The sequence below is a fragment of the Carcharhinus amblyrhynchos genome, chromosome 11 (genome assembly GCF_965287045.1).
Source record: "Carcharhinus amblyrhynchos chromosome 11, sCarAmb.v2.hapA, whole genome shotgun sequence".
Classification (NCBI taxonomy): Eukaryota; Metazoa; Chordata; class Chondrichthyes; order Carcharhiniformes; family Carcharhinidae; genus Carcharhinus; species Carcharhinus amblyrhynchos.
Window position 1 is genome coordinate 70636090 of NC_137334.1, and position 13888 is coordinate 70649977.

General features: G+C 41.9%; 1 protein-coding gene across 1 annotated transcript in view; it reads right to left on the reverse strand.

Moving 5' to 3' along the window:
* The window catches only part of LOC145350212 (low-density lipoprotein receptor-related protein 1-like), a 1564930-nt gene that overhangs the window by 43144 nt on the left and 1507898 nt on the right, over window positions 1–13888 (reverse strand). The window contains exons 79-81 of the mRNA XM_080199274.1: window positions 11188–11304; window positions 10878–11054; window positions 10643–10783 (exon numbers count right to left, since the gene is read on the reverse strand). Of these exons, the coding sequence (XP_080055400.1) occupies window positions 10643–10783; window positions 10878–11054; window positions 11188–11304 (435 nt within the window). The remainder of the gene's footprint in view (window positions 1–10642; window positions 10784–10877; window positions 11055–11187; window positions 11305–13888) is intronic.

A 13888-nucleotide genomic window follows, 5' to 3' on the forward strand; every position in this document is an offset into this window, starting at 1 on the left:
AACTAGAGGCCATAGGTTTAAGGTAAGATGGGAAAGATTTAAAAGGGACCTGAGGAGGCAACTTTTTCACACAGAGAGTGGTGCTAATTCAGAATGAGCTGCCAGAGAAAATGGTAGAGGTGGGTACAATTACAACTTTAAAATACATTTGAACAGGTACATGGATGGGAAAGGTTTAGAGGGATATGAGACGATCACAGGCAAACAGGACTAGTTATGTTCACGGAATCTGGTCGGCATGGACGAGTTGGGTCGAAGGGCCTGTTTCCATGCTGTATATCTCTCTGGCTCTGTAACTCCATGACCTCCTAGATGCGGTGGATTGGAGAGCAGTAGCTAGTCAGCTCCTGGGTTTAAACGCAGTCACCCCTAAAAACAGTCATGTACCAGACTCCAGGACAAACAAACAGTGCAAAATGTGAAAGAAGACACTATGACACCTAAAATGTGAAGCCCAAAAATCATTGCAAAAAGATGCCAATCCTGGAAACTATTAGTGCAGCAGGTAACTACAATGTGGTTGGAGCAGCACAAACATGCCACAATCCAAAAACTGAAAATAATTGTAATGTTTAAGAGTGTTCAGAAAGGACAGAAGGAAGAGAAAAGGAGCCATCAATGATCAATTTGAAGTTAAACAACCTTTGTGGGGTGGGCTGCACAAACAACTACTGCGGTCAACAATTATGAAGGGTAATCATTCCAAAGGATGGTTCTATAGACTGCCCAGTTAATATTAGGAGGACAGATTGGAAAGACAGATTAGGAGGACAATCATCCTCAACAATGGTGCCCCACGAGACTGTGTCCTCAGTCTCACTAAACTTCTTATACACCTATGATTGTGAGGTCAAGTTCCCCTCCTACTCGACTTTCATGTTTGCTGATGCCACCACCATAGTGGATCAGATCTCAAACAATGATGAGGTGGAATACAGGAAAGAGGTAGAGAATCTGGTGAACTGGTACAATGACAATAATCTATCCCTGAATGTCAACAAATTACCATTGGCTTTAGGAAGCATAGTGGAGGACATGCCTCAGTCTATAGCAAAAGGGATGAAGTGGAGATGGTCGAGAGCTTCAAATTTATAGGTGTCCAGACTCCCAACATGCTGTCCTGATTCCTCTATGCTGATGCTATAGTTAAAAAAGCCCACCAGCGCCTCTACTTTCTCAGGAGACTAAGAAACTTTGGAAAGTCTACTGCGATTCTCACCAACAGTTACAGATGCATTATAGGAAGCATTCCTTCTGGTTGTACCACAGCTTTGTATGGCTCCTGCTCTGTCCAAGACTGCAAGAAACTACAAAGGGTTGTAACAAAGCCACCATGCAAATTAGCCTCCCATTCATTGACTCCATCTATATTTTCAGCTGCCTTGGAAAAACAGCCAGCATAATCAAGGATCCCGCCTACCCTTGACATACTCTCTTCCACCTTCTTCCGTCAGGAGAAAGATACAAAATTCTGAGGTCACATACCAATCGACTCAAGAACAGCTTCTTCTCTGATGCCATAAAACTTTTGAATGGACCTTCTTCTTTCTCCTCACTCTAGCTGTGGCTGTAACACTGCATTTTGTGCTCTCTGCTTTCCTTCTCCCCTATGTACTCTATGTACAGTATAGTTTGTATAGCACGCAAAAAATAATACTTTTCACGGTATCCCAATGCACGTGAGAATAATAAGTCAAATCAATCAGGTTGCTCCGCAAAGGCATAACCAAAGGAATACAAGAACAGATGTCATTTTAATGGGTGATTTTGACTGACCAGATGTAAAGTGGGAAAGCCTGAACAAAATTACAGTTAGATGTAGTAAATGTAGTGTGACTACGTCGTGAGCTAGTGCACAAATAACAGAAGTGAATGTTTGTGTTGAACTAAAGTACTGATAACTTACAAGGAATGGAAATCAAACCACAATAGAGGTCAGAAAACAATTAACTTAAATATGATTTGAATTCATCAATGGGATGGGGAGTGGGGGCAATGCAGATGGAAGAGCAGTTAAAATTGAGAGGGACTTACACAATCCAATTCTCCCTGAATTATTCAACTGCAATCTTAAAATGAAGGCAGCAAGGATGCCAACCCAGTGCTGCTGATTCCCTTTTTAAATATGCAGATAGGAATCAATTATGCACTTGAAGCCAAAATATTTACAGCATTACAATAGAAAGAAGATAGCTAAAGAGTTGACAACATTAAAGTAAGAAAACAGATGAATTAGAAGATCAACAACTCTTGGCTGCATATAGGACTATCTGGAAGGCATTCAATGTGTACTGAAAAGTGCTAAATAACATTCACACCACCAATTTCCATGTGATCATAAATCAACAAGAAAGTTGAGCTATCAATGGCATAATTATGGTTGAGACCCCATAAACAATATTCTGTGGAGTTGCTAGTGACCAGAAACTCAACGAGACAATCACATACATGCCATTGTTATTATAGCAAGCCAGATGTTGAGTATTCTGAGGTGAGTGCTCAAATCCTGACTCCGCCCCCAATCCCTACACCAAAGCCCACCACGTACAAGGCTCAAACCAGCAGTGTGATGGAATGCTCTGCAATTGCCTGGATGGACGAACTGCAACAATATTCAAGAAGCTTGGCACGATTAGTGTATTGCATACCACTTACAGAATGCAGTGCAGCAAGTCATCAAGACCAGCGCCTCCCAAACCCATATCTTCCACCATCTAGAAGGACAAGACTCACTAGTGAGGGATGCAGAGAGGTGTTTCTGTGGCTGCAATTGTGACTCCAGGATGGTGCGTTGCCTCCCTGGTGCCAGGGTCAAGAATATCACTGGATGGCTGCAGGGCATTCTGAAGGGGGAGGCTGAGCCCTCAGAGGTTGTGGTTCATATTGGTACCAACAAAATAGGTAGAGAAAGGGATGAAGTCTTTCAACATGCATTTAGAGAGTTCAGTCGGAGATTGAAAAGCATGACCTCAAAAGTTGTAATCTCCTGGTGTCATGTCTTCGTGAGTATACGAATAGGAGGATACAACAAATGAATCTACGTCTGGAGAGATGGTTCAAGACTAATTAGGCAGGGGATGGATTATGGATTGGAGGTACAGGTGGAGGGATTAAGTGGTTTCACCTCCTCTTTTGCAGTCCACTTGACTCTTTAAAGAAACCACAACTGCCAATCAGACTTAGAATCTTTGTAAACCTTGTGTTGAGGACAAATGGAGATACTTGAGATGCCTTCATGCATGAAGGGAAAGGAAAATAAACATAACTTACGGGGTCAGAGTGAAAAACCATTGAGTCGTGAATCAAAGCCTGTTTCAAAGTACTGTACTAAGAAATTGAAAACGATCAAAACTTTTTAATGAAACAGAGAGTGTTTCGGAGGTTTCAGTTTTCTATGAAGGCTCGGAAACTTCAAATAAAAGCTGCGTGAATAGATTGGGTGAACAGCTGTGGAGAAAGCAAAAGCTCCCCCTCCCTCCCCCCAGTGAAAAAGTCATCTCCTCTCTGTTAGAGGACTTCAAATGCAGCTTTTAACAGAGAGGATGGGTAATCCCTGCTGCAGAATGGAATACTGCTGTGATTTACATGCCAACTGTCCAGGTGCATGGAGGTTAAAGGGACCTGGCCACCTCAAAGATTTCACAAGAATTTAGAGAGTTCAGTAGGCATGACCTCAAAGGTTGTAATCTCTGGCTTCCTCCTGGTGTGATGTGATAATGAGTATAGGAATAGAAGGATAGGGCAGATGAATGTACGGCTCAAGGGATGGTTTAAAACTAATTAGGCAGGGGATGGGTTATGTTGACAGGCAAGAATGAAGATATTGATCACAGAGCTGCCTGAAATCACCATGCCAGGGGTAATCTCCAGCTCTGCCAGGGCTAAAAGTGGCAGTCAAGCAATGTGTCCCCCATAGCAGGGGGAAGGGCAGAGATCAACTCCTTGCCTCCAGCCTGATGCAGATGCTATCAGGGAGGCAAGTGAAAGTCAGGATGCTGCTGAATGAGCTATCCATCCCATTGTATTACAATTAGTAGGCTTGCACAATAATTGGGTTGCCTCCTAACTTGGGGGAATGCAATCAGGGTCAGCAGTGTTGGTTGGGTGAAGCCAGATTGTCTTCTCATTGGGGATCCTGATTTTTGTCCAATGGTTTATTCAGTGAGACATCAAGATTCCCATAGCATTCCAACAGGATCAGTGGGTCTCCCCTAGGGTATTGACTCACTATCACTTGTTTTATTACCTTGCAAAGTCTGGGAATAAAATTCCAATTTGTCACAAAGGGATATCTTAACAAAAGGGCTGGAATTTTCTGACTGTTCCCAACCTCATAAAAGTTGTGTTGCACAATGACACCTAACACCTCTAATGCTTCTGACTGACAATGAAGACTTATATTGTTCCATCATCCCGCTTTGTCGCTCAGGAGTCATCTTTCTACCCTCTGTGATCACTGAGAAAATGGAATCCAATTATATCTCTTCTATTGAATAATCAAATAAAGGACAGCATGGTGGCTCAGTGGTTAGCACTGCTGCTTCACAGCGCCTGGGGCCCGGGTTTGATTCCCAGTTTGGGTCATTGTCAGTGTGGACTTTGCACATTCTCCCTTTGTCTGCATGGGTGTCCTCCACGTCAGTATGTTTAAATTGTCCATTCATGTCAGGGGGATTAGCAGGGTAAATATATGGGGTTACAGCGATAGAGCCTGAGTGGGATTGTTGCCGATGCAGGCTTGATTTGCCTAATGGCCTCCTTCTGCATTGTAGGGATTCTATGATTCTATTCCAATTATATCATGTCTTGCAACCAGGCAAAAGAAAATCTTCTATTTCTTCTACAGAATTGAAATAAAAACTAGTGCAGTATATATGGGTTGCAAGCATTGAATATTTCCCCAAATATGAATTCACTTTCACTGTGTCCATATGAAACAATGCACAGAACATGTTAATGTATTATGAGGATTGAAACAGTCACCAAATTAACAAATGGGATATATTTCTGTCAAATTAACAATATTTCCATGAAGGTGTCAAAGTAAAACAAATAGTCTCTGGCTTGTTGAGTGGCCAGATTGGGATCATCTATAGGGCATATACAAACGATTATTGCATTACATCATTACTGTTCTTAATATTAATGACCCATGCTGCATATAGGATGATGTTTGTCACCAATAAGCATTCTCATGTTACTTGGACCTTTGTGAAATTGTTTTGTGAATTGATTGGTGAATATTGAAAGAGGAACAGGTAATGTGCATGATTGAGGGGGAGGGATGAGTGCTGGTGATGGGGGACAGGGAGCATGGGATGGGGGGGGATAAGGGACTCAGAAACAAGAGAAATACCAAGGTCCATGATTACTCTCCTTGGTCCTCCAAAGCATGTAATATTCAATGCTAAGCTTAATGTCTTACAGTGTTGCAGAAGATTAGGTTGTCAGAGGAAGATTTAATTGAATTTGATTGAATTTTTTAAGGAGGTAATCAGGTGTGTAGATGAGGGTAGTTCTGTTAGAACATAGAACATAGAAGATGTTAGTACAGGCCCTTCGCCTTTGATGTTGTGCCAAGCTATGTCCAAACCCAAGATCAAGCTATCCCACTCCCTTTCATTCTAGTGTGGTCCAAGTGCCTATCTAATAACCGCTTTAAAGTTCCTTAAGTGTCCAACTCCACTATCACAGCAAGCAGTGCATTCCACACCCAACCACTCTCTGAGTAAAGAACCAATCACGGATATCCCTCTTATATCTTCCACAATGAATCTTGTAGTTATGCCCCCTAGTAACAGCATATTGTTATTGTTTATATAGGTTTCAGCAAATTCTTTGACAAGGTTCCAAATGGGAGACTGATCAAGAAGGTAAAAGCACCTGGAATCCAGGGTAACTAGACAAGTTGCATCAAAATTGGCTTAGTAAGAGGAGTCAGAGGTTGATGGTAGAAGGCTGATGTATGACTGGAGATTAGTGGCTGGTGTCCAGTGGCATACCAGAGGGATCAGTTCTAGGTCTCTTATTTTTCATGATTTATATAAATGATGTAGATGAGAATGTGAGTGAGAGGTGTAATTGGTAAGTTTTCAGTTAACATAAAGATTGGCTGATAGTGAGGAAGAAGATTTTAGGTTTCAGGAAATATAGATGGGTGTGTCAAATGGGCAGATCAGTGGCAGATGAAACTTAACCTTGAAAATTGCACTTTGAAGGAGTAACAAGATAAGGGAGTACTCAAGACACTAGAAAGCTCAGCGTAACAGAGGTATCTACTTGACAGATAGTTAAGAAGGCATATGGGGCACTTGGCTTTATCAGTGGTGGCATAGATTATAAGACCAGGGGGATTATGCTTGAGTTATCCAAAACTTTGGTTTGGCCACAGCTGGAGTCCTGTGAACAGTTTTGGTTGCCTCACTATAGGAAGGATATGATTGCAGTGGAGAGGGTGCAGAGGAGTTGCATCAGGATGTATCTGGGTTGGAGCACTTGAGCTCTGAAGAAAGGCTGGATAAGCTCAGATTGTTTTCTTTAGAGCAGAGAAAGGGGAGCCCGAATGAAGTGGATAACATTTTGAGGGGTATGGACAGGGAGGATAAGAAGCAGATGTTCCTTTTAGTTGAAGTGTCAATAACAAGGGGACATAATTTTAAGGTTGAGGGGCACAGGAGTGTTAGAGGCGATGTGAGGAAAATCTTTTTCACCGAAACGGTGACGGGAGTCTCGAATACACTGCCTGGGAGGGATGTACAGGCGGGAAACCTTACAACCTTTAAAGAGAATGTGGATGAGCATGTGAAAAGTCATAACGTTCAAGGCTATGGGCCAAGTGCTGGAAAGTGGGATTGGTGTAGATTTAATGTAGTTTTGTCAATGCAGACTCGAAGGGCTGAAGAACCCCTTCCGCACTGTTTCACTGTAACTCTAAGTTTTCTCATACATATTCAGAAAGGACTGCTGATCTTGGTCAAAGTCCCGAAACCAACCTCTCATCAAGTGCAGCTATCAGATGAACTTACTGATGTCACATTGTTATGCACAATTGAAGTCCTATACATGAATATTTAAATATATAACTTTCTAACTGTGCAGCTCGGCAGAATTCGCACCCATATGCTGAATAAAATCCCACTTCTGTCTATAGAACACAAGTAAAAAGTCCCCAGAAATTAATCAATCAAGGAAGCAAACCACTTTGTACTTTGCATCAAAAGATCCTGCCTGCACTTTCATTAAAAATACAATAAGCTATTCAAACATTTGGCACAGTTTCTGCGGTCTAATTTTCTATTCAGCAACTTTGAAAGTAATTTCTGAGCCTGAATAGTACGAATGCAGATACATTTGTTGAATTAGAGAGGAGTCACAAAACTTTTCAGGCTGCTTGACCCTCCTTCCTTTCTAAAACCACACAAAACAAATGTTGAAATTTCATCTTGCCATCTACTTTTAGGATTGCTATTCATTCTGACACACCCTGTCTATTAATACTAATTGTCAGCTCCAAGAAGAAAGACTGTATTTAAAAATGTGAGGGTCACTTTTTTTATTATCATTGTTTAGCACTGCTGCTTCACAGTGCCAGGGACCCGGGTTCGATTCTGGCCTTGGGTGACTGCATGGAGTTTGTAATTTCTCACCATGTCTGTGTGGGTTTCCTCCGAGTGCTCCCGTTTTCCCCCAAAAGTCTAAAGATGTGCAGGTTAGATGGATTGGCCGTGCTAAATTGTCTCTTAGGGTCCCTAGATGTCCAGGTTAAGGGAATTCTTGGGGTAAATGCTTGAGGTTATGGGGATCAGCCGGTGGTTTGTCTGGATACGATAAGGGAGGGTCAGTGTGGACTCCATGGGTATAAAAGTCTCCTTCTGCACGGTAGGGATTCTATGATTAGATTTCATTTATGAGATATAGGTGTCACTGCCTAGACCAGAATTCATTGCTATTGAGAAGGTGGTGGTGCGCTGCCTTCTTGACCTGCTGCAGTCCATGTGGTGTAGACTCACACACGGTGCTGTCAGCAAGGGAGTGCCAGGATTTTGATCCCTTGACAGTGGAGCAACAGAAACCTATATTAGAAACTGTCACTCATTTATTTTTTGTTCCTGGCCATTGATATGTTTGCTGTTGATGTTAGCTTGTTGCGCACAGCTACATTTCCCCATATTAGAACAGTGGCTACAATTCAAAAGCCATGTATTTGGCTGTGAGACACTTTGGGATATCCTGAGGCCATAAAAGGAGAGGCAATGGCCAAGACTATCGCTAGACTATTAATCCAGAAACTCAGCTAATGTTCTGGGGACCCGGGTTCAAATCTCACCATGGCAACTGGTGGAATTCAAATTCAACAAAAACTATCTGAGATTAGGAATCTACTGATGACCATGAAACCATTGTTGATTGTTGGAAAAAACCTGCTTGATTCACTATCCAGCAAATCTGCCATCTTTACCTGGCCTGGCCTACATGTGACTCCCAAGCTACAGCAATGTGTTGACTCTCAGCTGCCCTTGGCAACTAGGGATGAACAATAAGTGCTGGCCTGTTACGATGTCCGGGTCCCAAGAATACATAAAAAAAGGTATGAAATAAATGTTCAGTCTTCCTTTAAAATTTTTGCACCTAATGTTATTGACCATCAGTATTAGCTATGCAGTTCTGCTGGTGCGGTCACTAATGCTAAAATTAACTACGAGGGTAAGATTTTACAGTTAATTTTAGTTATAGGTCAATTAAGCTGTCTTGTAAACATCAATGGGTCCTCTATGATACAATAAATGAATCTGCATTTATCCAATTCCAACTCAGAACTGAATTTCAATGTCACGGAATAGACATTTTGACAGCAGAAACTGTGCCAAATGTTAGAATAGCTTTTGTTGCATTGTTAAAACGTGCTCACAGGATCTTTTGATCCAATGCACAAAGTGGTTTGCTTCCTTGATTGATTAATTTATGCAAACTTTTCAAATGTGTTTTTGAACCTCTGCAGGCAGAACTGCTTTTTATTTTGTTCTGCATTTGGATGTGAAAATCATGCTCTCGTATTCTGGAATCACAACCCAATTTAAATAAATCATTTGGGGTTCGATTTTCCAGCCTTTCCCACCCGCCTTTGCCAGCGGGCTGGGTGAACCGTACAAAATGGTGCAGGGCCAGAAGATACTAGCGGTGACAGACATCAATGGAGACCTGTGCTGGTAGGACTGGAGGATATTGAGGCTTTCCGAGAGGTCAAGGGTGGGGAGGTGAAGTGCTCCTTGGGCACTGCCAGCCCAGCACTGCCAGCCTTGGACCATGGCACTGCCAGCCTTGCAACCTGACACTGCCTACCAGATACCCTGGCAGTTCTACTGTCAGTCCACAATGGCCTCAGTAGGAGGCCATTCGTCCCATCGAGTCTGCACTGACTCTCCGACAGAGCATCCAATACAGGCCCTATCACCCTAACTCCATGTATTGATCCCGCAAATCCTCCTAATCTACATATCTTGGGACACTAAGGGACAATTTAGCATGGCTGATCCATCTAACCTGCGCATCTTTGGACTGTGAGAGGAAACTGGAGCACTTGAAGGAAACCCACGCATCTACGTGACTGTGGATTTGAAGAGGCAGGGCCTAAGGGGAGGGGATAGAGCCTGGATGGGGTGGTGCCCAAGAGGGGGTGGGCAGGGGGATAACTGCACAGTCTGAACCAGTGATCAGCCGGAATGGCACCGGGGGAGGGGTGATCTTCGACAAGTTGTACAAATCTTGAATGAATTGTGGTCAGACTGTTATCAAATCCATTTTTACTACCTTTTGGCACACAAGGATTCCTGGAACAACATGGAACAGGTTGAGACCAATTAACCCTAAATTGGTAATGTCACCTTGCACACTGATTAAAAATAGCAACTTGGAGAGATGGAAATAAACAGCAGGATATGCTTTGTGAACAAATGAAAAATATTACAAAGCATTATTTTGAATAATAATGACCCGTTTAGGTGCATTATTAGGGCACAGGTTAAATATGCAACCACTAGCATTGGAACTAATCTGGAACTGATCTGATACTAGTAGATAGCAACACTGAAAATGTTCTAATTTACATGCTGACATGTCTTTCTGGTGGTGGGGAAAGGAAAATTATACTGAAAGTTTAACAAAAAATGCAATACCCATAATATTTCCTGCCATTGTTTGCAGCCTTGCATAGCATCGTAGAACCCCTACAGTGCAGAAGGAGGTCATTCGTCCCATTGAGTCTGCAATGACTCTCCAACAGAGCATCCAATACAGGCCCTATCGCCCTAACTCCATGTATTGACCCCACAAATCCTCCTAATCTACACATCTTGGGACACTAAGGGACAATTTTGCATGGGTGATCCATCTAACCTGCACATCTTTGGTCTGTGAGAGGAAACCGGAGCACTCGAAGGAAACCCACGCAGACACAAGGAAAACATGCAGACTTTGCACAGACAGTCACCCCAAGACCAGAATTGAATCCGGGTCCCTGGCACTGAGAGGCAGCAGTGTTAACCACTGTGCCACCATAATAAAAATTATTCATGAATATTCAGACGTATTTTCAATGTTGTTTATATCCAAATAGGTTAGTATTGGGAAGTACAGAAGTACTCACCATAAGGTAGTGCAGTCGGAGAATCCATATCAACACATGTTCTATTAATCATGTTCTTTCCATCTGGACACATACACGTTATACCAGTAGGGTTCAGAAGACAAAGCCAGTCACAGTTCCTTTTGCTGCAAGGATTTGGTACTACGGGACGGAAAGAAAGTGCATGTTACATGAGTCTGAACACTCTGGTGCATTCAATTCATACATTGTTTAGTGAAGATAAGCTGTTACTCACAGTCTTGCTGTTTGTACTGATGGAACACCACTGTAGCCGAGGCATCACTGAGACCTGACACCAGGTATTCGAGGTTAACCCGCCCAAATTTGTGAACTTTAAAAACACGACTGTTGGTGTGCGTCACGCCATAGATATAATCTTCAAAAACATCAATGCTGAATGGACTCAGGAGACCTCCAAAGAAAAAAGATTGCATTCTTAAATATTTACTAATGTGGAAAAAGACGTAACTAAATTAACCATCAGTGTCTGTTTATTCCTTTGAAACCACAAAAATTAATGAACTATGAAAGTCAAATTTATGCACCTTGTTTAATACTGGCCACAGCGACAGGATTACTGCCATCAAAGCGAACACTGCCTACAATTGAAAGTTTGGCGTCTGCCCAGTATAAGCGTTGGTTAAAATGATCAAGAGCCAGTCCTAAAGAAAGGACAAAAGAAAATACATATTTAAAAATTATTACTAGAATTGTCATGTTGAAATGTTTCTGTTTATATTTTCCATGATTTTCTCAATGGTTACGCTGTTTGTTTTCTGCCTGAGATTAACAGAAACACTAAAAACAATTGTTAATACTTGTTTATTCACAATATATGCTGGTAGATTATGGTTAAAATCGACTTTATGCAGATTTTTAAATGTTTATGTTTGAAAGGGGTAACATTCTCCAGAAAATCAGTATTTGATTAGAATTATCAGTGTTCATTCACATATTCAAGTTAAACTGAAGGGCCTATCACAATTTGACTTCCTCTCCTGGCACTGACGGGGACTCTGTGCACGCAACGAACCACAGTCAGGATTTTTGATGTGCCCTCATTTAACTGGAGTTTGTGGATTTAGGGCACCACTGGAGGTCCACCTGCTGCTTTGCAGATCCTGAGACAAAGTTCTACTCAGCACTTTTGAACATACAAACTGGGAGCAGGAGAAGGCCATATGAACCTGTTCCATCATTCTATAAGATCATAATTGAACTGACTGTAACCACCTGCCTACCCCGTTAACCTCTCACCCCCTTATTTATCAGAAATATATCTACCTCTGCTTTTTGAGCGAGAGATTTCAAAAGTTTCACTGCCTTCTGAGAGAAATACATTCTTCTCATCGCTCTCTTAAATGCATGACAGTATTTTTAAACATTGACTTCTAGTTCTAGATTCTCCCACAAGTGGAACTGTTTTCCACATCCACTCTGTCAAGACCCCTCAGGATCTTTTGCATTTCAATCAAGTTGTCTCTTACTCTCCTAAACACCAGCAAATGCAAACTTACCTTGTCCAATCTCTCCGTATAAGACAACCAGCCCATTCGTGGTATTAGTTCAGCAAACGTTCTCTGAACTGTTTCCAATACATTTACATCTTGGGGCTGAGAGTCAGTATCAATGTTAAAGGGACAGTTCAAATTGGAAGCCTATCAGAGACCCAGAGGATCCTTGTTCTCTAAAGGTGATAAATGTTTATAGTGCTCACATTTCTTGAAAGATTATATTTCCTGTGAATGAGTTTGTGCCAGTTAGCCATAGCTGTGTTGGCAGTACTACCCAAACAGCAGCCTGGACAGTGAAGTCTAGGAGGGGAACCGGTAAGCAGCAAACATTGGGCTGCCAAACAGTTGGTGGAAGAACAGATAAAACATTGTACCCATGAAGAATGATGCTGTGAGAATAGAATGGCTATATATTGATGAACATGGCTATTAAAATATAAGAAATACCAACAGTATTCTGCAATTGCCCAGATAATCTGAAAAATTAAAACTAAAGGCCTATTTTGATAACACTGGCTTGTCTGTAAAAATTGTCATGCTTAATAGTCACTCAGTAATAAGCAACCAGGAAGCCATGGAGGACTTTCAGGCGCAGTATATTTAGGAGCTAAGTGTAAGCAGTGCAGCCAACAACGGGCCAGGCCCACGCTCCATTGCTAAGGAAGATAACAGGAATCAGGAGTCAGGGTCCTTGCACTAGATCACTATCTCGTGACCTTCCGGCAAGTGTAAGTATATGGAAGGTGCATGAAGACCAGCACATCGAAAGAGGCTCTTGCAAGTTTTGTTTGAGAACACAGAGGACTAGCCAAAAGATCATCCATATGAACAAAAACAGAAATTTCTGCTTGAGCTCCCAGTTCCAAGTTTTGGCAGCGTCAGCTATGTTGATTAGAAAATCAGTCCTATTGCAGTTTACTGCTCTCTGTGATAAATTGATGTCTCACTTCTTGCAAAGATTTCAATCAGTCTGTGTACCATTTGGGAAACTGAAGAAAACAAGGAAGATTTTGTTGACTTGCTATCATCAACACCCAATCACCGCAAGCCACAGCCACCCCCCATTCTCCCTGATCTCACCACCCCTCCCCAACATCCCATCTCATGCAACCTCACCCCATTTATATCTAAACGTTTGATCCACCAACTTACCACTGGTTGCCTATCACTTCTGATCTTTGGCAGGACCTTGATTTCGGCAGCTAATCCGTGTGTTCGGAACAGGTGGAAGCCTTGTTAATAGACGCAATTTAGGGTTGCATTTTATAGTGGAGACCTCAATCCATTTTTGTGTTTTGTTACCATCAGTTGCTCAACCCTGCCAGGGTGCATTGTGGGTGATAGAAGCGGTGTCCATTTCCAAAAATGTTTCAAGAAGTACAAGCTGCACTACACATAACTTATACTGATTTGATTTGATTTGATTCATTATTGTCACATGTATTGGGATATAGTGAAAAGCATTGTTTCTTGGGCATTATACAGACAAAGCACACCGTTCATAGAATACATAGGGGAGAAGGAAAGGAGAGGTTGCAAAATATAATGTTACAATCATAAATAGGGTGTAGAGAAGGATCAACTTGCTATAAGGTAGTGACTTGCATTTTTTGAGTCTGAAAGACTTCTAATATTCGATCTCATAGCAGCTACAAGCATTTTAAAAATATTACCTGCTATAATAAACTGCAGCTAACCTTCACTCCTGACCCCGGAACACATTCCTTTAAAA